The following is a 27833-nucleotide window of genomic DNA, read 5'->3' on the forward strand; positions in this document are numbered from 1 at the left end:
AGATCCACTTGCAGACAAATAGATCCATGTGGGTCTTCATCTGGATAGCTCCAATATCCCTCGCCTTTTTTGTTGCAGCAGTAATGTTAGGTTGTGGATGTAAGGGGCTGTAAACTAGCAAGAGAGCATGTAAACAGAGTGCTCTCAGCAACAAGGAGGGTTAGGCGGGTTGGGGAAACAGTTCCTTCCACAACTGAGAAGCAAATCTCTGATGAACTACTGCTGAACATAACAAAAGATGATCGAAGTGGGTCTTTAACAGAAAATATGTAGCTGTTTTGTCTGATCACTACAATTAGAATATTTGATTTCAGTGTTACACCTCAAAACCTAATCTTTAAAATTTCTATGAGCGAAACTGTACTTTCTAATGATCCTATATATTCACTTAGGTTCACCGTTTGGGCTGTGAAGTGGTCATCCTGCTTTTAGAATTGAATCCAGACCAAATCAATCTGTTCAACTGGGCTGTGGATCGCTGCTTCACTGGATCCTACCAACTGGCATCCGGCTGCTTCAAGGCCATTGCCACCGTCTGCTGTAACAGGTCAGTTAGCACTCTGTATATATTTGCTAAATTGTTTTTTTTTTTTTTTTTTTTTTGGGGGGGGGGGGGGGGGGTAGTATTTCATGTTAACTTGACTTTTAACAATAACGGTAACATATGAAATTTATAACTCTCCTTCTTTCTGACAGGAATTACCCATGTGACCTGGTGACGTTGCTCAATCTCGTGCTGTTCAAGGCTTCAGACTCCAGCAGGGAAATATATGAAATCTCCATGCAGCTGATGCAGGTAGGGGCAGTGTTCTGGTTTAGATTAATTTATCGACTGCATAAAAGAAGGTGAAGTTACAGCCTATATGTCTGTGCCTTCAGGTGCTGGAGTCTAAACTGTCTGTGTACTCTAAGAGGATGGTGGAGCAGAAGCCTGGAAATATTTTATATGGAACACACGGTCCTCTGCCTCCTCTGTACAGTGTCAATCTGTCTCAGCTCTCCATCCAGCTTGCTAGCATGTACCCAGAGCTCACACTGCCTCTTTTCTCAGGTAAATTATTGCAATATTTACTCTACTTTACATATTGCGTACAATTTGTGTAAAACTCTGTTGCCATTAATTACTTTGAAGGCCAAACTAAAGCATTAATAAGAGAAAACTTTATTGCAAAGGGTGGAAAACTGGATCAGAATAGGTGGACAAAAACGTGCAAACTGAGCTAAGATTTTTAAAAAGTTAGAACAGGTAAAAAGATACAAAAGCGTCATTTTTGATTTACCTTTAGAACTCCAGTGGTCTCCCTGCAGCAGTTACCTCCGGGGTGCCTCATGTCTTTATACTCCCAAAAGAACATTTCGCTCTGTCAAAGCGCTAACTGTACTTCATATATCATCATGACATGTCTCTGTTCCTGCAGAGGTGAGTCAGCGTTTTCCAACCACCCACACCAATGGCAGACAGATTATGTTGTCATACCTGCTACCGTGGCTCAGTAATATTGAGCTAGTAGACAATGGGCTCCTTCCTCCTGCATCGAGCCCCTGCACACCTGAGGAGGAAACCCGCAGTCAGGCACAGGGAATGTGTCCCAGTCTGAGAGGTAATGGCTGGGGCTCCTTGCAGGCAACCTCGCTGGTGCTCAACAACCTCATGTTTATGACTGCTAAGGTAGGAGGTGGTTAGGGTTTAGATTTGTGAAATCTATCATCAGAAAATTCTCTGTTTTAACAAAAATGGATTGTATTATTTTCTGTTATTAGTATGGTGATGAGGTTCCAGGTCCAGAGATCGAGAACGCCTGGAACGCTCTGGTGTCCAATGACAGTTGGAGCAACAACTTGAGAATCACTCTGCAGTTCCTTATAAGCCTATGTGGAGTCAGCAGTGACACCACATTGTTACCTTACGTAAGTCCAAGTTCATGTTAAAAAAACATTACACTGAAACTAGAGATGTTGTGATCCGATCCAGTGATCAATAATCAGGCCCAGAAACCACATAGTTTCAGACTCGATCATAATTGGATTTTTATTTTATTCTTATTACAATCATTTCTAAATATTTCAAGCTTATTATACAGATCAAAACTCTACTAGAAGTCTTTAGATCATGAATGAATCAAAACATTTTCTTGCCGTAAACGCAGCAGAAGTCACCACCAGTTTAAGTGGGAGGCGCTCAGAAACTGTTCAGTAAATATAGCGAGCTGTTCGTAGGTTCTGACTTCTGGGCTCAATAACTCTTTATATAAAAATGTTTCAAACTGACAGTAAGTGTTTCTAGAATTTTGTCTTGACTCAAACAAAAACCTACAAAGCCCTTCAAAAGAAATAAGATCAGGATTTTGCTTCTCTTTAATGAGAATTGCTCTCTCCGTGCTGCCAACAGAGAGACTGCAAAGAATTCTCTACAAAGTGCCAGTCTGGGAAAAAAATATTAAATTAATAATAATAATACAAAAATATATATACACAGTATATATTTATTTATTTATTTTTATTAATTTAATAACTTTTTCCTAAAACTACACTCACCAGACATTTGACTAATTATTACCTATTTTTACTAGTTACTAGTTGATATTTTTGCTTCATTGTTTTAGCTTCTTCACAGAAATGCTCTGATTAAGTATTAAATGATAAAAGAAATTTATTAGGATGAAAATATGTGATCTGTGTATTACGTTTTTCATTTTTGTATAAAAAATATCAGATTAGGATTCGGTACCAGCAGTTACTCAAAATCCAATGACTCTTAATCGGATCAAGGCCAAATATCCTGATTGGAACATCCCTAACATCCCTAACTTTATTAATTATGCAGCACTTTGATTTTTAGATCAAGAAGGTGGTGATCTACATGTGTCGCAACAACACCATCCAAACCATGGAGGAGCTCCTGTTTGAGCTTCAGCAAACTGACCCTGTCAACCCAGTGGTTTTGCACTGTGACAACCCCCCTTTCTATCGCTTTGCTGCAAGCAACAAAGCTCCCACCTCCCAAACTGGTGAGCATCCATTTTTCTCTTCGCTATGTGAGATTGCACAGCAGTTCTAATCTCCTAAAGACTTTGTTTGCAGGAACAACGTCCAGCAGTAACACAGTGGTGGCTGGTCAAGAGATGCTTCCAGACACAGATGAGAACAAACTCGCCAGAGAAAAGGAAGAGCGGTTAGCATCAATACACTTGTATAGGTCGGCGCATATACAGAAAGAGCTGAAGGTTGTATTTGACTTGTGTGATGGTTTCTTTATACCAGCAGGGCCAGGGCTCACAACAGACTGGAATCCCGTTACAGCAACAGCTCCGGAGGCTCCTACGAGGATGAAAAGAGTACGTTTTCATATTTCAAAAAGGAAAATCCTCTGGATTTGCAGAATGAGTGAAGTTTTTGCCTTTAATCTAAATAAGCCAGTTTGATTGGTTGGTAATGAATACAGCATTGTCACTTTAAGTCATTTTAAGCACAACAAAGTATCACTACTCGGAATCACCTTTCTTGGTTGAAAAGCTGCTGGTGAGACATTTCAGTCATTATTCTCTGACAAGCAGGATTGTGCAAGTTACCTAAAGGGCTCATTTACAGCACAAGTAATAAATCTCATGACAGGATCTCGTAATTGCAAGAGAAACTTATCTTTATTACTCAGGGAGTTTCCCTCTGCTCTTGTAAGACCCCGGAGCTCAGCACAGCATGACTCATGCTAAAAGCAAAGACGTGTTAGGAACAAAGGCAGACCTAGAGCTGCAGTCCTCAAACGCTCTCTATAGGCAGTTCATGGAAACCAAGTGGAGGGTTTTCTGACACTAAGGATTAAATGTGGACTGATTCTGACAGCAAGGAGCTGTGTCTGAGTAAAAAAAAAAAAAGGTAAAGGCCAGCTCTGTAGTCAGTCCACATCCTCTTTCACTGAGTAATGAGTTATTTTCCAAAGCCAGACTTTAGAACCAGGGTGGTGACGGGTGTGTGATTAATCATAGCCAATCTTTTGTCAAATAGCTAATGCTCTATTACTGTCATTTTACATAATTTCAGAACTGTTTATGTAATAACGAGCAGTGCAGTAGTTGGGGGAACAACTTTTTTAATAAAATAAAGGTTATATTTTGACAGACATTTGGTAACAGACTAATATACTCTGTAAAAATGTTACAACAATAGTCGTCTCAATGCGCTTTATACCGGTAATTAAATAAGAACATGAAATCAGTCATAAAATTCAATAGGTAGTTAACAGACTGAGCTAAACCGGGTGTGGGTAAACGTTGTATCTCGTGTATAATTTTACTGACTTTTCATTTACTGAATTTTTGTTTTCTGGTTGTGTTTTTTTTGCCTTCTTTAGCTGATCCGTTGCCCCCGTATGCCGGTTGGCTGCTGTGTGTCTTGGAGAACAACCGCCCTCAGCCGTTGCCCATGCCTGTTAACGGAGGCTGCTGGGCTCCTCTGGTCGACTATCTTCCTGAGACCATCACCCCGAGAGGCCCTCTACATAGGTATAGTCACTCACCAACACAAATGCTAGGCTTCCTTGTTTATTGCAGGAGTAACGTTTTAAAAATACCGGTACTATTGCGATAGGTGGAATCCGTGAAGCTGGATTACAGATGTTTTAAGGCTGTAAAACTCCTCACTACACACTTTATACATTTTTCTCAGACAAATGAGCACATTTGCAATTTTTCACACTTTCCTCTCTTGTTTAAACTCTCAAAGTTTAAACCTTCCTTAAAAAAATCAGTCTGGTATTATAGACTGAAAACAAAAATCTGATCACCATCGAAGATTCATGACGATTTGGCAAGTTCAACATATTCTGTGCAGGAGATGCGCCATGGAGGAGATTGATTGACAAGGTCTCCAGCCAATCAGGGCACAGAACAGTGTACTGTTGAAAAAAAAACATGCAAAATCGCATAGAAAAGATTTACAAGACTGGGAAAGGTGAACCGCGATGGAAACACTGTAATACAAGAAATACTATGGGTTATTAGATGAATTCCTTCATAGCATGACAGCAATAAAAGTGGACTTAACCTCTACACAGTGTTGTATTTATTGCATTTTCCTTCTAGGAAGAGTGACTTTGATTTACTTTTCTGATTAAACAATTTTTTCAACCTTAAAAGGAAAGACAATACTAGAAGCCCCATTCTGATGGAAATCTCGTTTTTTGTGTTCTCGTGACATTTTTTTTTTAATGATAGAGGACATGTATAAATAAAATGAAGCTTAAATGTCTTTGTTCAAACGAGTGAAGAGCAGATGAAAAGAGTGCAATTTGAAAAAGAGTTTATTTGTTACGTGACAGAAATATGTTGAGTGGGCCACAAGCTCCCGGCTCCACTTAAATAGAGAGCTCTCAGCAACAGGGAGGGCAAGGAAGACGGAGTTTCTCCACATCAGTAATGGTTCTGCCCACAACTTATAGCCAAATTTCTAATGAACTACTGCCACTCTGCAGAAACTATGTCCTAGAAAATGACTCACGCTTTTTTGATTTTGGCAAAAAAGGGCATAATCATTATTGAAACTGGGGACCCTTTAAAAATAGCTTAAGAGATGATCTGATGTGGGTCTTATTACTATTATTGTTATTATTTCATTTCATGTTCTTTTTGTCTTTAGAGAATGGGAATTCAATTAATCTTTTTTTCTCTAAAGTTTTTGTTTTCACTTTTTGGGGACTTAATGACCTGAAAGTTTGGAGCTTTCGTGGGGAAAAAAGTTGGAATATTTGTGTGTCAACCAATTTTTACAAACATTTATTTGTTTTTTTTCAAACTTGTGTTTTTCTCGCACACAAATAAGTGACGATCTTAGCTTAACACATGACAATATAAGAAGAAAACAAAAATACATCCATTCTTTTTTTATGGACTTTGTGTTTTTCTACAGGTGTAATATTGCTGTAATCTTTATGACTGAAATGGTGGTGGATCACAGCGTGAGAGAAGACTGGGCTTTGCATCTTCCTCTACTGCTACATGCACTTTTCCTGGGTAGGTTGCCTTAGCACATGCATAGAAAGAATAGGAGCGTCTGCATAATCTCCATCATCTAGCTCTTAACAGATCTTGACAAAGAAACTTTAACCAAAAGAGACAGGATCTTAGTTCTCACCCCATCTTTTCTAAAATGTACTGTCACACAAAAGCAGAAAACCTGGAATGCATGGGAAACGTCTAGCATCTTGTGACAATGATGATAATATGCTTTAGTACAGTCTGTTCCCCACACCCAAACCCACACCTGTGGGCACAAATGGATTCTGTCAGCTGTGCAGACATCAGCTGTGACATATTCTGCATTGTCTACATACTGGAAGTCAAATACAGACTGCTTGTTATCTTCTGATCTGTGTTGCGATGCTTTCATGCTTTAATGCTTAAATTCCTGTGAGCTGGAGCAGCAATGGTCTAATTCTTGACTTTCTAGTTTTGCAAAACCATTTCATAAGAAGCAATGATTATTTTTTACTGGTCTGGAGTTGTCATAGCGACAGAAGCACTGATGGGAATGAGAAAAAAAAAAAACATTTGTCGGAATAGAAATAGTTCTGGATCATATTAGCTTCTTCTTATAGTACCTATCCTTCCCTTTCTTTACAAAAAGTGGGAGGTTAATGCTGAAAAGTCAGTATGGAAATATATTACAGGGCTTAATTAGGTGATTTTTGTTTATGTTTGCAGTCTGCTAAAATTGGACCCAAATTTTGCCTAATAAATGCTTGTTTGATTTGTCAGGATTGGACCACTACAGACCAGAGGTCTACGAGCACAGCAAGCGTCTCCTCCTCCACCTCCTCATTGCCCTCTCCTGCAACAACAACTTTCAGGTCTGAGCAGGAAGCCGCTGACGTTTGTGATTTCTCCACTTGTAACTGTAAAAATGTTCTGCTTGACATAGCAGTGGCAAGCTGAAAACTCACCATAGACTCCGGTGAAGTTTTGCTCGTCTCTGAAGAGCTGTTTGTGTTTTCAGGTCATTGCATCGGTTCTAATGCTCACAAGGGAGATCACTGACAACAAAACCCTCACAATCAAGTCCTACTATCACACGGAGTACCAGCAGTCACGTAAGGAGAAAGTTTGCTGCTTTTTCAGTCACGCTTTGTCACTTAGAAGTTATTTACACTTTATTTAACTGGCAAACAGTGAAAAGTACGATAATTCATATCACTAATGCTTGATTTATTGAATCAATAGCATCTTATAGTTTTCTTGTGCTCTCTGCTCTTTCAGAAGTACCGGACTTTCTGCGAGAGTGGCAAACATCTCCCGTGGTGGACTCGGGGCTCAGTTCCACATCCAACTCTTCCTCTACAAGTCTGGGTGGCGGCAGCACAGCAGGCAGCGTTGGGAATTTACCTCTCGTAACTCCTGATGACCTGGAAGATCTTGAAGACACGCCAAGCGAGACCGACGAGAAGACCAACAAACTTATCGAGTTCCTCTCCACCAGGTAAGCTAAAGCCCAGAGGACGTTCAGCCCAACGAGATGAAGGTGCGTGCGTGAAAGCATCACCGCCGCGTGGACGGGTTGAACATGCATAACCTGTGTGTGGTGCTACTGGTGGTGGGTTTACAGTGCTTGGAGTACTGTGTTGTCGTTGCTCAGAGCTATTGGGCCTTTGTGGGCGCATGAAGACATCACTCCAAAGAACCCCAACTCCAAGAGCACGGAGCAGCTTTCCAACTTCCTGCGCCACGTTATTTCAGTCTTCAAGGAGTCCAAAACTGGTAAGATAGCACTTGTGGTTGGTTGTTTGGCAGTACACTTGAGTGTGAGTTTTTTTATTCATGTTTTTGTGTCTGCACAGATTTCCACTTGGAGCAGCAGCTGAGTGATGTGGCCTTACAGACAGCTCTGTGCAGCTCCTCCCGTCACTACGCTGGCCGCTCTTTCCAGATCTTCAGAGCTCTCAAACAGCCAATTAACAACCACGCGGTCTCTGACCTGGTCTCTCGCCTTGTAGAGGTGGTAGGAGAACATGGAGACGAGGTGCAGGTGAGAGACGTTACAGACAGGTTGGAGTCTGAAGGCATGAAAGGAAATGGGTTTCATTTTTGCACACCTGGCTTGCAGGGCTATGTGATGGAGGTGCTGTTGACGCTCGAGTCCGTGGTGGTTAATCTTGCAGAGTGTCTGAAAAACAGCGACCTCATGGCAGCTCTTACCAGGTAGCTCGGAAATTTTGTTTTGTTTGTTTGTTTCCAGATGTCACTCTTGGTAACTCCTGTTTCTTTCCATTTCATAGAACCTCCTCGCCAGATTTTGTGACGAGTGACAAACTAATGAACAGAAAGAGCACCGGCATGCTGAACTTCCCCGGCCCGGGATTTGCTGGTCTGTCATCACAACGACACCAGCGCTCGTATTCTGTTCCCAAAAAATTTGGCGAGTATGGCAGTCTGACAAGTGATCCACCTCGCAGTGCAACTTTGGATCGCATGCAGGTAAGATATTCGGATTTCTGATTCTTTTTTTAAAAATAAATTTTGATGAGCAATGATTTCATTACACATTTTTTGTTCTGAAGGCTTGCAACAACCATGGTCTTGGCCGAAAAGCAAGAACCCCCGGATCCTGCACATCATCCACCAATCGCATCGATCCCAGTGTTCTGTCGGACCCTGCGCACGTCTCCCATCCGTCATCAATACTGGCCACGGTCTTCTGGGTGGCGGTGTCACTAATGGAGTCGGACTTTGAGTTTGAATACCAGATGTCCCTCCGCCTTGTTCACAAACTGCTTTCAAAGGTAGACAAGATCAAACTTAGAGATAGAAAAACAAAAACTATACCAACAAAAGACATGGTTGAGTCAAAAATAGAACTGGAGGAATGCAAAATGTACTGAAACATTTATCTGAAACATTTATCTCTCCATTCTTTTTATCTCTCCAAAACAAATACTAACCAGGCCACCCTTGTTTTTAGTTAGACAGCAACCTCTTTTATTATTGAAAGCAAAGGTTTGACCAGAAAGATGATGGATTTAGTGTCGGTCCCAGACACCTCTGAGCCGACTGTAAAGTCAGCATTTGTTGCCTTGCAGGTGCCGTTAGACAGAGCAGAGAACCGCGAGCGCCTGGAGAAGCTGCAGGCTCAGCTGGGATGGAATGGATTCTCTGGAATCCAGCAGCTTTTGTTGAAGGGTTTTACGTCCCAGGCGACATCTGACCTCACCTTGCAGTTATTCTGCCAGCTCACACCCGTCTCCCGCGTGCCAGTAGTTGACAGTTCACAGTCTATCGGTTGGTACTTTCAGCTGCAGAGAATGTTATTTCCATCTTTAGCCATCATGACATGTTGCAGTCTGGGTAAAAATCCAACTGTTTTCCTTGTGCAGGTTTTCCTCTGAACGTGCTGTGCCTGCTGCCTCACCTGGTTCAGCACTTTGGCCATCCTACCCAGTTTTGTAAGGAAAGTGCAGAGAGGATTGCGCAGGTATTTTAACGCTTGAACTTTTAATGGCCTAAACTTCTATCTCACTTTGGAAGGTAAAAAGAGAAGAGATTTCCCAAGTACAGAGGTTGTGTTACTTTTTTCTCTTCTCCTGTGTAGGTGTGTTTGGTTGAAAAGAACACAAAGCTGTCTCACCTAGCTCATGTGATGACTTTGTATAAGACACGCTCTTACACACGGGACCCGTTTTCCTGGGTCAGCGTGGTGTGCCGTTATCTCCACGAAGCCTTCTCTGACATTACTCTCAGCATGGTCACATATATGGCTGAGGTAAGTTCTTCTAAATAGCTTTTGATTTTCTGCATTCAGTTCTGCAGACGTGTTTATTGATTGAACTTTTTCCCTTCTTAACCCCTTTACACCGGAGCTTTACCTCCAGTGTTGACTTTCTTTCAACTGCCGTAACAGTAATCTGTTACTTTGTAGTCCATTACCCCCACCACTGCATATCAGAAATATTATATAACTGTTGAACAGAATCAGACACAACTAGGCAACATTTTTATGAGCAGTTTGTCATTTACTGAATTTCTTTCCCTCTCTCAGCTGCTGGATAAGGGCCTTCCCAGCATGCAACAGTCTCTTCTTCAGATCATCTACTGCCTGCTAAGCCACATGGACCTCACTGCTGTTCACGTCAAACAGTTTAACGCTGACGTCATCAAAACAATTGAGAAGTTCGTCCAGGTGAGTGCGACGAGGCATTTTGCATTTATTTTATCATTGTTTTCATAGTTTGAAGGCTGCAATCTCTTATTAACTGCTTGGGATGCCATTTGTTTACAGTCAGTCCACTGGAAAGATGCCTTAAACATTTTGAAGCTGGTTGTTTCCCGCTCTGCAAGCCTGGTGCATCCGGTGTACGGCCACTCACAGGGGGATCTCTCCAACCTGGAAGTCAGCAGAGTGTGGGATGGTTCTGCCAAGGCCCTGCCAGGGAAAACGCTCGATTTCACTTTTGACATCTCTGAGGTGATAAACTGTCTTTTCGAATTCTGCTAGATTTGTCATTTTGAAGATAAAAGAGGAGGATTTACAGTGAATAACGGGCTTTCCATTTGTGGTTTTCACAGACACCAGTGATTGGCCGTCGTTTTGATGAGCTCCAGGGTTCAGGTGGCAGAGATGCTAAGGCCAGAGCCATGGCTGTCACACGCAGCACCTCCTCAACCTCCTCTGGGTCAAACTCAAACACCATCCTGGTGCGTGTCAGCTGGAGGCGGCCGCAGTCATCGCAGGTAATGTCAAACCACAACATTAAGTTTTGGTCAAACTGTCACCATTTTTTGCGTTCCCGCCACTGTAGATGACCAATCATATCAGTTCAATACATAAACAGCATTGCAGTTTTAATGAATATAACGACATGCTCTGCATACTTGCTTTAGTTTGGTTATAACCAAAGTAGTAAACTGTGTGCATACAGAATTGGAAATGACAGGATTTAAGCTCTGATGATACATTTTGAAAATACTGTTACAACTATTCTGTTTATTGAAGCTATAAATGAAATATTTGAGGAAAAACTTATTTTTTTAATTATTTTTCATTAGATTTCTTAGTTTTATTATTTTAGCCTTGATCTCAATTTATATGTTTTTTCTCTGCCTCATTCAAAACAAAGCTAACAAAACTCTATCTCTAAAGTGATCATGTTTTGTTTTGTAACCATGCATTAACAGTTCAACTTGCTTTAAAGCCCCACTCCAATCGTCTTTTGATCTATTTTCAAAGCGTTCCCAGTGGTCTTTTCATGATCATGATTATGCCGTTTTTGGCCAAAAGGATAAAACGTGTTGTTTTACTATGACATAGTTTCTGCAGGGCGGTAGGAGTTCATTAGAAATTCCCCTCTGAGTTGTTGGTGTGGAGTAAACCCGCGTCTTTTAGCAGTCATCCATCTGTTTACACATTCTCCCACTAGGTTACACCCCCTTACAACCTCTAACATAACAATACCGATTCAGCAAAAGTGGTGAGCAATAGTGGATGCATCAGAATGGAAAAGAGCAGGGAGCTTGTGGCACACCTATTGTAGCACCTACGTCACAACTACAAGCTTTTTCAAACTGGATTTTTTTGTCTGCTCCTGATTCACAACGACTTGAATAAAGTAATACTCAGAAATACAATTTTGAGCTCAATTTTCTTTATATATGTCCTCCATCTGAGAAAAACATGCTTTTCATTGGAGTGCGTCTTTAATGTTTAAAGCATAATGTATTGATACAACATGAAAACAGTCCAATGGTTTGTCTGATCCACTGTACATACTAACTTTGACTGATTCTTAAAAAAAAAATGTCTTTCTTACTCAGAAAAGAACCAGAGAGAAGCTGGTGACCGTGTTGTCTCTTTGTGGACAAGAAGTTGGACTCACCAAGAATCCATCGGTACGCTTCCACCCCTAAAATAACTCCTCATCTGGAGCCACATTTTTTCTTTATTTTTAATTGGGCCACTCTTGTTGTTTTTCTTCTCAGGTGATCTTCTCATCATGTGGTGACCTGGACATGATGGAGGTGCGTGAAAGCGGGGTGTCTTCTGAGGAGGGGGGCACCAGAGAGGACACTCTTGATGACACCGCGAGCGAGCAGCAGTTTCGGGTTTTCCGAGACTTCGACTTTCTGGATGTGGAGCTGGAAGACGGAGAGGTGAGGTTCACGCTGCTTTGTGTTTAGCCTACAGTTTGCCGCTGTCCTGCCCTTGTTACTGATTGACAGTGTTTTACATTAACATCAGTGGATTTTTAAATGTATTTATTTGTCCCTCCCCGTCTCTCTGTCTGTCTAACTCTATGTCTTTCTCTCTCCCGCCGGCTTCCCAGGAGCTTCAGGTAAGGCATCCCACACTGAGCACTTAACATGAGCTTTTATCAGCGCTGTGGTGTTGCTGGCTCTATTTTTATTTATTTTTTCAAAGAAAAATGACTGCTTCATTTTCCTCTCACAGCTTGGGTGCACAGTTTCATTTCTAGCATTCCTTTTTTCAAGCATTTTTGTGATAAACTGTCATAAGGATTGTTTTCTGGCATTTTTTTAATGCCCTGAAAAACATTCATTTTACATCTTGTGCTTGTAGCTCCAGCAGCTGTTCATGATGTTTAAACACGAGAATGTTTTCTGCAGCAGAGGAGTTTCCTGCTGCTGTTACCTCTGCTGTTTTCGTCCAATGTACCCGTGTGTGTGTTTCATCCAGGGTGAGACTGTTGATAACTTTAACTGGGGCGTGCGTCGGCGATCTCTGGACAGCACCGAACTAGGAGATCTGTTGGGGGAAAGTCAACACTCAGGCAGCACTCCCAGTTTGGGCCACGAGGACCCTCATGATTCTGACGAGTCTTCAGAGGAAGAAGAGTCTTCAACGAGTCAGAGCCTGTCCCATTCTCAGCTCGTACGTAGCTTTTTATGTTTACTGTTAGAGCCATGTCAGCACTCACTTACGCCTGAAAAAACGTTTCTTTTTGCCTTCTTTAGACAAATCCTTCCCCATCAGAAGAAACTAACCCCACCGATTCTCTGTCTACATCCTACGACTTATCTGCTGACCCCCAGTCTTTCAGTGCCACCACCCCGGGGCAGGGGATGCCCCGTGACAATAATAGCAGCATGCAAGTGAGGACTAATAGATATCCCCGTGGATCCATTTGCAGCTTTCTGTCAGCCAATTTTACTTTAGCGGGAAAAACGTACTGTGTTTGTTTCTGCAGCTGCTGAAGGTGTGCGGTGAGGGCGAAGACACTCAGGCTCAGGATGATGATCTCTCAATAAGGTCCAACGAGTTGCCTGAAGACTGTGGCGAGGGCTTCACTTTAGAGATGCCAGGACAACCGCTGGATCCACCACTAAATCTGAATCGCAGCCTCAACCCAAACTTTGGTCAGCCTCCGATGGACTTCCTCAACTACTTGCCAAGGTAAAAAAAAAAAAACAGAATGCAGGCATGAAAAATGTTATTAATCTGGTCAATGTGAGGTTTTCTGCAGATGAACTCAGTGTTTAAAAGATTTTTTTTTATCCAATGCATCAGTTTACGGGATGACGTCGATGATTTGGAAGACCTTGGGTTTCCTCCTCCACCTTCCCCATTTTTCTCAGCCATCTTGGCAGCATTCCAGCCCGCTGTGTATGACGATGCTGAGGAGACTTGGCGTTGTCATGTCAACCAGCTTATTAGCGACTCGGATGGTTCTTGTGCCGTCTACACCTTCCAAGTCTTCTCATCTCTCTTTCAGGTAAATAGTAGGAGGTGGTTTAAAGGATCCCAGACATATCAGCTTAACTTTCGGTGTCTGATCGTTTAGGGTTTTGTCTTTAAACAGACTTTTCTAGTTTGTCTCTATCTATTCCAGTCAAATACAGTGTCCATTCTTTTTTCCTTCACAGAATATTCAGGGCAAATTCTGCACTCTGACTACTGATGTTGCCACTTACCTCGGTGAGGGATTAAGGGGCATTGGATCAAGATTTCTGAAATCCTCACAAATGTTGACTTCCTGCTCAGACTGTCCTACAATCTTTATTGACGCCGAGACGGTGAGTGCAGACTTTGATAACGCTGGCCGATCAGCTCATGCAAACCCTTCAACAAACATGAACTCTGCTTTCGTCTCTCCTTTTAGATCATGTCCTATGGACTCCTGGAAAAAATGAAGTTCAGTGCACTGGAGCTGCAGGAGTACCTAGATACCTACAACAGTAGAGAGGAGGCTGCTGTATCGGTAACGTAACTCCCTAATATTAGAGCGTTTTTTTGTTTTATTTTGAAACTTTGTGACTAAAAATCCTACTTTCTTTTGTTTCACTTTGTCCTTCAGTGGCTGAAGAACTGTAAAGATACATTTCCCAGGTGTCCTGGCGATAGCGTGGTTACCTGCCAACCTGGAGACTCAGAGGAGAAGGTATGGAAGACTTTTTTCTTACAAAATTGTTGGAGATTTTAGCATAATAAGTAACATTTTGCCCTCCGGTTGTTTCCATGTCAAAGTCATTTTAAAGGAGCTGCTCTTTCTGCCTGTTTGCTTTTTGTTTTACGCTTTTTCTACAAGCATCTGTTTTTTTTCTGTCAATAAGAATAATGCACTCTGCATGTGATTGACTAAAGGCTTTCTTTTCCTCTCTGACACCCTAACATGCTTTCTCGCTGTCTAGCAAATGGAGTCTCTTGCAGTAAGTTTTCTTCACTTCACTGCTTTAGATGGCTCAAAGAAAAACTGATAAGTGTACTGTTTGCCTCAGCCTCAGTTAGTGTAGTAACCTCTTTTCTGTGTTAATCTGTGGGGATTTTTTTAGAAAAGCTATGAATCTGATGTTTTCCTCTTTTGACTCATTCAGCAACTGGAACTTTGTCAGAGGCTGTACAAGCTGCACTTCCAGCTTTTGCTCCTATTCCAGTCCTACTGCTCTCTCATTTGTCAAGTTCACGCCATCAGCTCAGTCCCTGAGGTGAGTCTGGGTTTTACAAAATTATTTGTAGAAGATTTCTTTTCCCTCTTTTTTTCCACAAACATCTGTCTTTCTTCCAGCTACTGAACATGTCCCGAGAACTCAGCGATCTGCGGATCAGCCTGCAGGCTGCAGAGGCAGCAGTGGCCAGCGACTTGGAGCACAAACACACAGCTCACTCCCACAAACATGCCAGCCAGGTTGCGGCCATGGTGGTACCCAGCTTCCCCAATGTGGAGGCGGCGGTGCAGGCCATTCTGGAGTGTCTGAGGAACCACGAGTTCACCAAGGCTGTGCGCTACATCCAGGAGTGCCGGTGAGTCATGACTCTTCAGAAATTTAAACTCTACACGTGACAAGAAAGTGAACGAACATTATATTTCTTTTCAAGTCCCACTCCGATTATCGTTCGATCTATTTTAAAAGTGTTGCCACTGGTCTTTTACATTTAATTATACCGCCTTTAGGCAAAATCACAAAACCTCTGTCACTTACCAGGACATAGGTTCTCCAGAGAGGCATATATCATTAGAAATTGGAACTGGTAGTTGTGGACGGGACTGTTGGCTACTCTGCCCCCCTTCCCGTCACCCATGACTGAGCTATCTGTCACACCTTCAATCTAACATTAACGATGCAACAAAATAGGCGAGTAATATTGGAGCTATCCAGCTGTACAGTTTTTAGCCAAACGGCAGCTTGGAGAACGATGTGGTCGTCTACAAGCGGATGCATCAGAGTGGAACTGGGAGCTTGTGGCCTGCCGTCGTAGTTTCTATGTTACAACTACAACCTTTTTTTTAAACTGCATTTATCATCTGCTCCGTATTCACAGCGATTTGAACAAAGAAATACTATGAAATACAAGTTTAAGCTTATGTTTCTTTATACATGTCCTCCATCATCAGAAAAGATGCCAAAAGAACCCGTCAAAAACACCAAAATCACATGTGGGTTTTTATAACAAAAGCATCTACGTTTTTACAGAATTTACCTGAGAATCATACCTAACAAAAAATAATGCATTTCAGGATCCAGTGGCCCAACGGACTGTTTGGCAGCAGCTCAGAGAGTGAGGTCCAGACTCTACTCAACGTCTACTTCCGTCACCAGACTCTGGGCCAAACGGGCACTATTGCTCTGGTTGGGTCCAGACAGGACCTCAGCCTAATCTGCTCCAAGCTGTTAGAGCTCAACGGGGAGATTCGCGATATGATCCGCCGCGCCCAGGGCTATCGGGTCGTCACGACTTACCTCCCCGACTCCAGCGCCTCCGGGACCAGTCTCTGACAGGAATTCAGGAGCTCCCCACCTCTCCCGCCCCCAATTTTGCAGCTACAGACGCTCCCCAAGCTATCCCCAAATCTGCCAACCCCACCTGCTGTAACACAGGAGGGGCGGCATCCACAATCGTGGCATCGACCGCCTCTTCCATCTGCGCATCTGCTGCCCCAATTTCACATCTCCAGCCTGATACCTGCATGCCGCCCCATCCACCACTAGAATCCTATTCAGACCAAAATCTACCCCTGCTCTCTTCCCTGTCTGCCTCTGCTTTGCTTGATTGTCGGAGCTGCTCAAACTCCCCCTGCCAAGCAGACTGTCCACTCCCACTCACCGTACAACCCAGGAGGAGCTATCGAGGTGAAAGCTCTAGCTTTTGTTATCCTTTCAGAGGATTTTCATCTGACACTTCTCCGTCACAGCTAAACCACAGCAAGCACATGATATCCTCACTTTCATCTACCATGATCCCCATCGTTGAGACACATCCCTCTCCATCACCCGTTCCTTCCCGGGGATCACATCTTCCCCACTTCCCCCTCTCTCCCTACAAAAGCTCCAGCGCCTTGTCAGTTGCTCACCCCTCTCCTCCAACTCCCCTCCCTCTCTGCCCCAGGGGACCACAGGAAGCCACGGCGTGGGGCTGCTGCTGCTCCCTCGGAGAGGGTGCGGCGCCACTAACCCGCTACCTAGGAAAAGTGGGGCAAGCCACCCTGCCTTTCATAAAAGTAAGGGAGCTCCTGAAATCCGAACCGTCAGACGTCCAAACTTGAAACCACGACAAAGGACCCGAAGGCTTGAAAGTCTGTAAATCCAAATAAACTGAAAATGACTGTGACGTATCTACTGATTTTACACATATCAAGATGAATCTCTGACCCTGTCTGGATGTCAGAGATTGCTGCCTGCTGATAAAAGACGACCTGAACGGGTTTTATTCGAGCGCTCGCTTGTTTTTTCCTTTCAAGCTCCGCGCTGTAAAAGCGATGTGCTCAGAATTGAATCCCTTGCTTGACGGACATCCTCACTGCAGCTTACTTCTGATCCCGAGGACCTATGGAGACTTTTAACTTGGAAGTAAACCTTGCTCAAGATGTGACGGACAGTTGCTGCCTATTGAAGAATGTTATAGCTTGCAGGGAAACCACACGGGAAACTGCGTCCTCCCAGGCAGGGTTTTTCCTCTTTTGCACTAAATGGGTTTTGTTTTTTTTAATGTTACTGAAGGGGGACTGTGTTACTGCGAGAGAAGAAAGCTGTCACTTTTACTTTGAAGGAAAAGCTCAAGTGACTTCTCTCTTATTGCGTCTACTGTTTTGACACCTCCTTTGGTGGAAACTGTGCAATGCATGACCCAGTTGAATGCTTTCCACTGTACACTGGCATCACCTTTGCTCTCCAGATGTCCCCAACCAGACCGACTGAAAAAAATGGACATTAACTTTTCAACCTTAAACTGCTCTAATCCTGCGTGTATTCTATGTCAGTGAGCCAGCTTCTCTAAGAACACTACTGATGCCATTGTCTGTGTGTGACATGCAGTCCTTTGTGGCTAGTTGTAGAGTCAACGTGCGCACACACATTTCTCACTGTAAAACACTCGTTACCCGTCAATTTAGCACTCAAATGCAGAGTTGTACGTAAATGTTTGATCTTTTTACTGTTAATAGTTCTGCTCACAACCATAGTAGCACATGTTTGTGTGATTGTGTAGCTGCACATTATGGAAATGCTGACATTCAGCGCTCACTGTCAATGTTTGAAGAAAAAAAAAAAAATGAAAAAAAAATTGTCAACCCTTTTGTGACGATCCATCTCTCCTAGAACAGTTTGCTGTAAATCTGATCAGTTCTACACTTTTATATTCGGATTTTTTGTTTACCAAACTGCCACGCATGCATTTTCAGATAATGTTTTACCGATAAAGAAAATCAAGTTTGATCTCAAAAGATGCTTGTGGGAGTTGCAAAAGGGAGCTTCAAGCTCACGTGGGTGTTTGGTTTGTTTATTTTCCTCATGTGCAAGTCCATGTGTTTGCATGCCAAACAAGTTGCACTTTTTAAAAAAAGAAGCTTTTTAGATGAATAACTGTTTGCCATTGTGTAAATACTTTTACTGCCTTTGAGAATTTGTTTTTAGTTGAAGTTCTGTACAAGTTTGTGTCAAAGTAAAGACATACCAAAAATTTACTGGGCTTTGAGATTCTAATGCAATGACTTAGGATTGGCATAGATCCAAACTCAAATAGCGAGCACAAGTGAGAACTTTTGGTTTTCTGACATTCTGTGGAAACTGATGGAAGACAAGTGGAGCGGAGGAGTCAAACCATTTTAAATGTACCAAATACAAAAGAATCCAAGTTTTCCACACTTCCTAAATATTGGCATTTCATAGCTTAAATTTAAACCTTTAAGAAATGTTATACATTCAGCTACAGTGGGAATCACTCCCATCTGGTATTAAATACTTAAAAACTTCTGGGATACCAAGTGGGGTAAAGGTTCATTAAAACACATTTCCATGTCTTACTTCGCTTCCATCTCAGTTTAGATTGCAGTTTCTGTAAAGTAACTCAAAATTCATAAGTCGTCATAATTCTATAGTACTTGCAAATACCAAATCTTAGAAACACTTATTTGGTTAATCCGTTTTAAATTCTGGTAACTGTTAGCATAGGAGACAATTATACAGGTGCAACTGAATTTCAATGAGCTAATTAAAAAAAAAAAAAAGGAAATAAATTACCAAGTTACCAAGATTAAAAAAATGGCAAGTCAGTTTGAAGTGCAACTAACAATTCATATACTTTATTTCTTTACAAAATTCCTCTGTCAACAGTAAACCACTCTAGTCAAAGAAGATGCCCCACATTTTAAAGAATTCCCTCAAACCAGAGCAAATGTGACGGCATGTGTGGTCAACATTTTACAGTTGCAGCTGGCATTTGTAAAAAGGTACTTCAGACACATCCATTCACTTTGCAGCCATCTAAGAGCAGCTTAGATGATGTACTTGAAACTGTAAATGGCGTCACAGGACAGCCTCATCCCCTTACAGCGACAGCACAGGTCCTGGCGGTGAGGTCTCTTCATGTTTATGTGCCTCTGCTTCTTCTCACAGATGCAGCAAGACTGAGAGCAGCCCTGAGGAAGCAAGAAATAAAAAATAAAAAAAAATGCATAAAAGCAGATTTCTTTAAGCAACCATTAATAAAGCCTTTACCTTGCAAAGTATGGACTCCACTCTGTATGGGTTAAAGCCCTCCTGACACTTCCGGCAGAGCTGCTTATAGTACACCTCAACATTTGAACACAGTTCAATTATTAGAGCTAAAAAGTTTGCAATTATTGCATCTGCTGATCAATTCATTCCTTACCTTACTGGTTCCAGAAATGCACCACACATAAGCACTCTCCCACCGGATGTTGCACTTTTTACAGTGGAAAAAGCCATACCTCTGTTCCAGGAACTACAGGTTTCAACATTTATATAAAGGGAATACAAATAAAGTAGGCACATTGTTGCAAAAGTTTTAAAGCATAATCCATTTTTTGCACATGAAAATATAGTCTACATCTGTGTGAAAAGAAGATCTTTTGGGGGTATCTTTTTCAAATAGAGCAGTTATTTGAAACCATATGAAATCCAAAGGTTTTGACCTCCATACCTGGAAGTTGGAGTCCTTCAATGGCCTGTAGGAGGAGGAGGAGGAGCTGAAATCCTTCTCTGCGTCCTCGCCACTGTATTCCGTCGTGTCACACTTGGCTGGCGGGGCTTCAGCGTCCCCCTCACAGCTGTCCCGGAGCTTTTTCAGGAAGATCCTGCGGTCAAACAGCGGCGAGTAGATAGACACGGGCCTCAGGAAGCGAAGGCCGCTCACCGGCGGCGAGTGGACGCCCCCCTTTCCCTCCTGGGCGTCCGGGGTCTGCGGAGGCTCCTGCTCCTCCTCCTCCTCCTGCTCCTCACCCAGGAGCGTTTTGGGACCCAGCGAGCACTGGACGATCTTCTCCACTCTCGCGTTCACCTGAACGCCGCACTCCCTGGTGCTGGCCCTCTTCTGGGGAGGTGCCGGGGGGCTGACCTGTGACAGGATGGTCTTGCAGAGCTCCAGGTAGTTGAGGCCCTGCGGGATCATGAAGCGGCCCTCCCGCTTCCCCCAGCCGCCGCCCTGAGCCGGGGGAGCGCTCGCCGGGTTACCGAACACGCTGCAGGCTGGAAACGAGGACAGGAACCCCTCCATCCTGGAGCCATCATCACAGCACGGCTCTATAGGAAGACATTTATGCCTTTGACATCTGGTAGCTCTAATTAGTTAATTGAGATCAGCAGGTGTGGACGAAGACATGTCTAGAGAAGAAGAAAAAACAGGTTCATCACAGAAATGTACAATTTAGCACACAAAAAAATGTTTTATAGCTGATGGTGGGAATATTTCCTTAAAGCTAATTTAGGGGTCTGCAACCTGAGGCTCTGGGGCCACGTGGTCCTTATCTATGCATTGTGGCCCTTTGGTTTTGAAGAAAAAACGCTTTAAATAAACAATTGTAGTTTTGGTTATATTGCTTTAGTTTTTTACGTTTTTTACTTCTTTTTTTTAAACTGGCCTGATGACTAAAAATAAGATGGTATAAGGTTTAATCTACAGTAAGATTGGTATGTTATTAGAATATGCTTAACACATAATTTCTTATCACAAAATCTTATTTTATTTAACACCAGGTGTATTTTATTTTAAAAGGAACTTACATTTGCTTTTGTCAAAAGTTGAAGTTAAAATAATAAATTAAGAAAAAATGGAACTTTTATAAATATTTATAAGCTACATGTTGTAAATAAATGAGTTAATGCCACAAAAGCATAAATAATGTGTATTTTTCTAACTGAGGAACTTGGACAAACTGTATCTTTTAATGTTGAAGGCTGCACATCCATGAACTAGATGTTCAATGTAGTTCATTTACATTTTTATTAAATATAAAATAATTTATCATTCTTTTTTCATTCCTACTTATAACTTATAAACACTTTAAAATCTTGTTTTGACACTTCTTTTTCATCTGTTACTTATTGACTTCTTTTTAAAGTAATTGGATAACCATATTTTATCTCTATTTAGGTATATTGTTTTAACTAATGCTCTTACCTGAGTATATTTTTGGATGGCCACCACTGGTAGCCATCAGCACACTACTTTGAGGTAATTGAAATTGAAAGAGCTGTTACAGTTTTTCTCAGTGGCTTTAGTACAATTCTCAGATCAGAATGAAATTCCCAAAACTATTTGTTCAATCTTCACATCATGATGTCACTTGTGCACATCATATAAGCAGTTTCTCACTTCTTTGAACAAGTTGCAATTGCTTTGGTACATCCATGCAAATGATTATGTACAATTCTCTGCTCTTTGCTACATTATCAATTGTTTATGTCATGTTGATCAAAATGTATTATATAGTTCACTGTGCAATAGTCTTGCTCCTCAAAACACCTAGTCATTAGTTCATCGTTTAAGTCATTAACTGCAAAATGGTTGACCAAGTTGTCATAATGTGACAAACATATTTCGCTGCATTGCAAGAGAGGATATTCGCTGTGATGTGAATGAGAATTTGTGTCCTAACATACAGGAACAACAAGAGGTGTAGGAAGACCACACCAATTCCAACTGCACTGCCTGTACTGTTGTACAGAATATTGTCCTATCTTTTTTCCCTTTGTGTTACTGTTTGCAGTGGGTTTTTTCTATGTTGGTATGACATGGTCTGTCAACAAATTACAATCTGAACAATAAAAGTGTAAATGTGATTCTTGTCCAGTCTCTTGCAATCAAACAAAAAAGGTGTAACTTACATTTTACAATTATTGTCATCCAAACTTTAGCCATAGTTTACATCAGAACCTCCCTCTAAAGTACACAGTTATATTGACAACATGACTAAGTCATTTGACTGTCTTGTTCGTAGACAGTGACACAAGGACTTGACATTCTGATGGCACTGACATGTTCAATGACATAAAGACTTAGTTTTGAGAGATGAACTAAAGATTTTGAGCAAGTTACAAGCTTTTGCAAGAAATCCATAGTGTTTTGCTGTTTGTACAAATTGTTTTGATAAATGCACACACGTATTTGCAAACTTCAATTCTGATCTGAGAATTGTACTAAAGCGACTGAGAAAAACTGTAACAGATTTATGTAACCTCGTTATGATGCTGGGGCTCCCCCTGCAGGTCCTACTGGTCAAAGACACATAAACAGACAAATCCCTGTACAGTGTTCTTCTATTTGCAATAAGATGTTCAAATAAGCGTCTAAGGAAGACAGTTTTTAAATACATATGCTATATTTGTGAAAACACATAATTATCACAGTCCTGCGACAGATAAGCAACTTGTTCAGGACGGGCCTGCCTTCGCCCAACATTAGCTAGGTCAGGCTCCAACATCCCCGTGACCCTGAAAGGATTCAATGGTTTTTGAAAATGGATGGATATAATTATCATCATTTTATATCTTTACGAAAAACTCAATATTCACTGAAAAGCACATAACCACCATCTTTTTGCTTGTTGTGGACCTTTACTTTTTGATACTATGCTCCCTCCCAAACTGGAAGGCATCAATTTTCTTTCAATCTGCAGGTGGATTGACAGTTTCCTGTCTGGTCAAAGTCAGGGGATCAAAATTGGTCTTCAAATCCAGCCCCCTCAACATCAGTGCTGGCTCTCCACGAGTCTGAGTGCTGGGCCCCTTACTTTCCACATCCACGACTTTACCCCCTGCCCAACACAAATGACGTCACTGTCAAGTTTGAGGCTGGCATTATGGTGGTGGAGAGCACCTGCAGTGATAAAGTGGAGAAGATGACAGGCTGGTGTAGGGATATTACCCAAGAAAAAAAGGACAGAAACACATTTTAATATGAATATAAAAATATTTAGTTAATATGAAACCATTAATTCATCATTTATACTAAGAAATAAATCTGTTTACAATCAAGCAAGTTGGCCTGCAAGCTAAAACGTCAGAACTGCCCAAGTAATACTTCAGAGTATGATGAAACCAGATGATGTAAAGAAGAATTAAAATAAAATTAATTCATGTAGGACTAAAGACCTATGAAAAGGACAGCAAACGCCCCTTATGAATAGACTCTAAGCATAAACAGCTGTAGTTAGAGAACTGATGGATGAAAGTATCATACATGCAAATTTAAATGAATAGGTGGTCAGACAAAAGAAACTGGTCATGAAGCCTCAAAAATAAGAATCACTGGATAGAAAAAGTTTGCTTTTCAAAGAAAAGTGAGATAGAAACTGAATCAAATAAAATTTATGTTTTTAATTTCAGTCTTAGTGTTTCTTGCTGTCAGATAGATAGATAGATAGATAGATAGATAGATAGATAGATAGATAGATAGATAGATAGATAGATAGATAGATAGATAGATAGATAGATAGATAGATAGATAGATAGGTTGGTTGATTGATTGATTGATTGATTGATTGATTGATTGATTGATTGATTGATTGATTGATTGATTGATTGATTGATTGATTGATTGGTTCAATATTGGGAACAAAGGAAAATACTAATATAAATTTGACGTCAAAGCGTTTCGTTGCGTTCACGCGTCGTCGGGATAGTGGGGATTTTTAAGTTCTCTGTGTTGATTTTAACGCTGAATAATTTTTTCTCATTAATATAATGAATTGCATGATATGTATATATGCATAAGGGATTTCAGAAATATAAACAGGAACCACAGCCATATTCAATAAATCACAAAACTAGAAAGTTCTCGTATTTTTTTCCAAACACAAATCTCGAGCTGAAACTGCTAATACATGATTTTATAATTATAATGGACTGATTAATAGTTGTTTGAAAATTCGTCCATCTTTATGTAAAGTACGCCAATATTTCCATTATTTCATTCAATGACTTGAACGCCGCATGAACGACTCAATTGGGTCCAAAAGTCATATCTGTAGTCGCCTATAGGTGGCACTACACACTTGCTGATAGTTTTTACCCATGGGTTCTGAATCTATGCATATTGGCGCCATTTTGGAGCTAGGAGGGGGAAGAGAGCTGCAGAGGAGGACGCTATTTATCACTATTCATCGTAACAGGTATGAAAATGCACTTGTGAGGATACCTGTTCCATTTTAAATTAGCAGCCTTTGCATGCCCGCTTGCGAAAACATCAGTTTGATCCGGGATGTGCCCGTGAAGCGGCCAGGTTTCTGGCGCAACAATGTGGAGTGCAGCCCGCCTCGTTCGCCTGTGTTCTCGGTAGTCTTGTCCGATTCACAGCGCTGGGTTGACTTGCTGCTTGGGCGCAAAAAACGGCTAGCCCGTCTAAAACTAGCTTATTAGCATAGCACAGTAAAAGCAAACACCAGTTGGGCTTGGTTGTGGGAAAAAGGGTCGAGATACCAGGTACGATATAAAGGTGGCTAGCCGGAGTGTTTTGTTCCATCAGCGTTACTGTCTGTCCGCCCTCTGTCACTGAGATTGCTGCTGTTGCTAACGCTAGCTTGCACGCGCTAGTCAATGTAGGAGTTAGCATGTGTGCGAGCCAGCAAACGGCGGCTAACACAGTTAGCTTCAGTCAACATAGCCAGACTCTCAGTAGTGTCTGCCTTTTTAACGGTCCCCGACCCCTAAAAAATGCTAATTAAAGCCTAATTGCTAGTTACAAACTATGGTTTATCTACCCCTCCCCCCTCAATTTAAACACATTGCTGGAATGCATCCCGAATACTAACTACAGTGATTTTCGCTGTTACTTTCTTCTATGAGATGACCTAGTGAGATAACATAAAGCCCTATAAAATACTTTCACCGTAATATTTTTCAACGCAGGTGATTAAAGAAAACGTGTACTTATAATTCAAATTCGTCGTATCATCTGATTTCGACTAACTACACGCCTCTTTGTTGCACACATTATGTTCATTAAATAATAGCATCTTGCAAAGTTTCCCCGTTCAAGATAGCAGTATGGAACCAGGAGGAACAGTTATGAAGTGTCAGTATGTTTGCGCTGACAGTCTCCTCCAGGGCGCTACGGCGTGTTGTTGTTGACAACCATCAAGCTGGCTGAACATTGCAGATGTGTGTGGGAATCGCGTTTTGTGTGGTCGTTGACACTGTAGCCATGACACAAGTCTTTTATGTTGACACTTACAAATGTATACAAAAGTTGTGTTGAACCAAAACTTTAACATTTCTTTCAAGCCGTTTGTTGATTTGTTTTCTTTTCTTTCTGTTAATGAATGACTTGAGTTGGATTTAGAAATTGGATAGGATTAAATGACTACTCGAGCATGCTTTGTTTCATTCTTAGCTTTTGATTAATGTTATTTGGGTATAGTTATGTGTTTCTGAACCATAGCCATGTTGTCTATGTAAACACATTTTATATATTTCAATTTTAGCTGAATTTTAAGGGAAATACGCAAACTACAATTGTGTGAGCATTGCTCACATGTTTGTTATTTATAGATTTGCAGGTTTATGACTGTTATTTCCTGTTTCTTTTTTGTTATTTTTGGACAGTTTTTAACTCTTTTGGCAGCCTTCGTTGAAATCTATTGTTGGTGTTTTTTCCTCAAATTTTCCAAAGTTGCTTTAATTTCAGTGAAATCAAGCTCTTTCACATTGTCAGCTCATTTTCCGTCCTTTCTTTGTGTTGGTGTGTGTGGGGGGTCACAGGGTTCGCCCTTCCAGACGCTGGTGTCCCTGCCACATTCTCTTGGCTTTCACTCTTTCCTTTCCTGGTGATTACTTACAGGGTTAAACCAATGTTGCCTCTGTCAAGGTTCAAGATTAAGGAAAGGAGAATAGCGCCCTGGCTGGCAGCTATATTTAAAGGATCAAAGTGAGCAGAGCAGAAGAAACAGCTTGATGGAAAACCCTCTGTGGGGTGGATACGTGTGTTGGACTGTGATAAACCAGTAAAGGCTTTTACAGTAGCTTGTGTTTAACATGTTGAGTGAAGGATAGAATGATTCTTAACTCTGCTTTAAAAATGTTTCTTAGATGAGTTTGGGGGGAAATCTGATTAGATTTCCATCCCTCAGTTTTCTTTTTTAAAAAAAGGATGTTGAAATTGCCTTTTTTTTTTTTAATCTCTATGTTTTTATTTCATTTTGCCACTTTAGTGCATTTAAGTCTATTGCTTCAATTCCTATTTTTAAGTCATTAAAATTGGCATTGTTCTGTATTTTTAATTTCTCTTAATTAGTTGACTCTCTGTTTATTCTACGTATTTTAATATTAAAAGCTTATCAGTAACAGATCCTAATTATTTTTAGCTTTGTTGTTGGTGTGTTTTTTAAGGTTGATTATTGGAGGTGTAACATTTCTTTTGATTTCAAGATAAGGTAGGAACTTGACCTACTAACATCTGTGTTGAGCAACCCCACTGTTGTTAGGTAGAACAGTGATTCAGTCCGATTTACAGCAGTTTTGACACTTTCTATAAGAGAGGATTTTTAAAAGCAGAAAAAAGTTATATTTCTTGTCTTCTGAAAGATCTAAAAGTTTCAAAATGCTCTCTTCTCTTATTTAAAAAAAACATTATACATTGTGTTTAATATGTTTTCTGTTTTTCATTCCAATCAAAAACAGTTAAGTAAAAGAGCTTAAAGTAATTAAATGAAACCTGACAGCTAATCAAATCTTTTCTAAATTTAGAAAAATAAACGAATATTTAGTTTGGAATGTTTAGTTTTAATCACCAAGATTAGATTTTTTTTTATTTTACTGTTTAAAATTAGAGTTGTGTAATACACATAGTAATAATAAGGATTAAAAAACCATAGAACGTGTGTTGTGGCTTGAGAAGCTCTTTAGACCTGAGCTCTCTTTAGAGTGGTTCTCTCCAGCAACTTCAGATCACAGCAGCTGTTACTCTATTCAGTTATCTGCTGCTGCAGTGCAGCCTTACTTTTACCTCAGTCCTTTTGGTACCAGTTTTAGGAGATTGCAACAGCCAAAAGAAAAGAAGGATTTTGCATTTTAGTGAAAGGACCCTCCAGTAGAGTATTTCAGATCAGTCACAATCTGTGTGAGACAGAAGAGGCTTTAATCTGCTGCAGTTTTAGAAAATTGCAGTTTTTCTTGTTCAATTGATTTTAGAATTTAAGGCTTACATATTGTAGTTTTTAGCATTTTAAAATAAAGAAAATTACTGTAGCTGTATCACACTATTTTTTAGCATTGTTCCTCTTTTTTTTTCTTAGTCATGCTTTGTGTTCAGGTTATGTTTATTTAGGTTTTGTATTTCCCTGCAGTCACAGCGGCACCTGATGGAAGCAGTCAGTTATCCATGGCTGTTTCTGTCTCACTCCATTAGCCCTCCGTCGATTCATGTTCATGATTTTGAGTTAATTGTCGGATACTCTTTTCTTTACCTTTTAACACTTAAAATTTTCAGGTTTTTGTTTAAGCTTGTTTCAGTTTTTGTGTTTTTGTCATAATTTGTTCTATTTTCAAAGTGTTCCTGGTGGTCTTTTCATTATGGCTATACCCTTTTTAGCCAACGTAAAAAAATAAAACTGTTTAAGGCCGAATTCGATATCTACACCTACAGGGCTTCTCCCTAACCCTCTCATTGTA

At 41.0% G+C, this 27833-nt stretch overlaps 3 protein-coding genes across 9 annotated transcripts in view; 2 read left to right on the plus strand and 1 right to left on the minus strand.

Moving 5' to 3' along the window:
- Positions 1-18391, plus strand: part of fryb (furry homolog b (Drosophila)) — a 44455-nt gene extending 26064 nt beyond the window's left edge. Inside the window, exons 30-66 of one of the 6 annotated variants that reach the window (XM_023962116.2) lie at positions 393-547; positions 697-796; positions 880-1051; positions 1419-1669; positions 1762-1908; positions 2840-3008; positions 3082-3196; positions 3265-3335; positions 4349-4499; positions 5902-6005; positions 6750-6841; positions 6988-7081; positions 7248-7467; positions 7594-7745; positions 7826-8013; positions 8092-8186; positions 8264-8462; positions 8546-8767; positions 9065-9263; positions 9359-9456; positions 9574-9744; positions 10021-10161; positions 10261-10446; positions 10548-10712; positions 11793-11867; positions 11958-12128; positions 12673-12867; positions 12951-13088; positions 13184-13389; positions 13504-13708; positions 13860-14009; positions 14096-14194; positions 14291-14374; positions 14625-14642; positions 14808-14918; positions 14999-15234; positions 15950-17998. In XM_023962116.2, the coding sequence (XP_023817884.1) occupies positions 393-547; positions 697-796; positions 880-1051; positions 1419-1669; positions 1762-1908; positions 2840-3008; positions 3082-3196; positions 3265-3335; positions 4349-4499; positions 5902-6005; positions 6750-6841; positions 6988-7081; positions 7248-7467; positions 7594-7745; positions 7826-8013; positions 8092-8186; positions 8264-8462; positions 8546-8767; positions 9065-9263; positions 9359-9456; positions 9574-9744; positions 10021-10161; positions 10261-10446; positions 10548-10712; positions 11793-11867; positions 11958-12128; positions 12673-12867; positions 12951-13088; positions 13184-13389; positions 13504-13708; positions 13860-14009; positions 14096-14194; positions 14291-14374; positions 14625-14642; positions 14808-14918; positions 14999-15234; positions 15950-16208 (5604 nt within the window). In that variant the 3' untranslated portion in view covers positions 16209-17998. Of the gene's footprint in view, positions 1-392; positions 548-696; positions 797-879; positions 1052-1418; positions 1670-1761; positions 1909-2839; positions 3009-3081; positions 3197-3264; positions 3336-4348; positions 4500-5901; positions 6006-6749; positions 6842-6987; positions 7082-7247; positions 7468-7593; positions 7746-7825; positions 8014-8091; positions 8187-8263; positions 8463-8545; positions 8768-9064; positions 9264-9358; positions 9457-9573; positions 9745-10020; positions 10162-10260; positions 10447-10547; positions 10713-11792; positions 11868-11957; positions 12129-12301; positions 12311-12672; positions 12868-12950; positions 13089-13183; positions 13390-13503; positions 13709-13859; positions 14010-14095; positions 14195-14290; positions 14375-14624; positions 14643-14807; positions 14919-14998; positions 15235-15949 lie in introns of all 6 variants that reach the window. The other 5 variants (XM_023962121.2, XM_078930750.1, XM_078930748.1 and 2 more) reach the window with 5 other exon arrangements.
- A 589-nt stretch (positions 18392-18980) lies between these two features.
- On the minus strand, positions 18981-21998 carry zar1l (zygote arrest 1-like). Its single transcript, XM_004076194.5, has 4 exons — positions 19870-21998; positions 19579-19671; positions 19425-19499; positions 18981-19345 (listed from the first exon to the last, which is right to left on the minus strand). The coding sequence occupies exons 1-4, from the start codon at positions 20440-20442 to the stop codon at positions 19202-19204; spliced, it is 885 nt and encodes a 294-aa protein (XP_004076242.1). The 5' UTR covers positions 20443-21998; the 3' UTR covers positions 18981-19201.
- A 2196-nt stretch (positions 21999-24194) lies between these two features.
- Positions 24195-27833, plus strand: part of pds5b (PDS5 cohesin associated factor B) — a 31467-nt gene continuing 27828 nt past the window's right edge. Inside the window, exon 1 of one of the 2 annotated variants that reach the window (XM_004076195.5) lies at positions 24195-24337. The gene's annotated coding sequence lies outside the window, so the exon portion shown is untranslated. Of the gene's footprint in view, positions 24338-24499; positions 24648-27833 lie in introns of those variants that run through there. The other variant, XM_078930751.1, reaches the window with a different exon arrangement.

Source organism: Oryzias latipes, chromosome 14 (genome assembly GCF_053564925.1).
Source record: "Oryzias latipes strain Hd-rR chromosome 14, Olatipes_Hd-rR_3.1".
NCBI classification, from domain to species: Eukaryota; Metazoa; Chordata; class Actinopteri; order Beloniformes; family Adrianichthyidae; genus Oryzias; species Oryzias latipes.

Excerpts from the sequence above, each read along its gene's own strand:
- zar1l (XM_004076194.5), bottom strand. The coding sequence starts at position 20,442 with ATGGAGGGGTTCCTGTCCTCGTTTCCAGCCTGCAGCGTGTTCGGTAAC. Across the intron at positions 19,672-19,869 it reads TGAAGGACTCCAACTTCCAG|TTCCTGGAACAGAGGTATGG; the intron begins GTATGGAGGTCA and ends TGAAACCTGTAG. Across the intron at positions 19,500-19,578 it reads GCATTTCTGGAACCAGTAAG|GTGTACTATAAGCAGCTCTG; the intron begins GTAAGGAATGAA and ends TCAAATGTTGAG.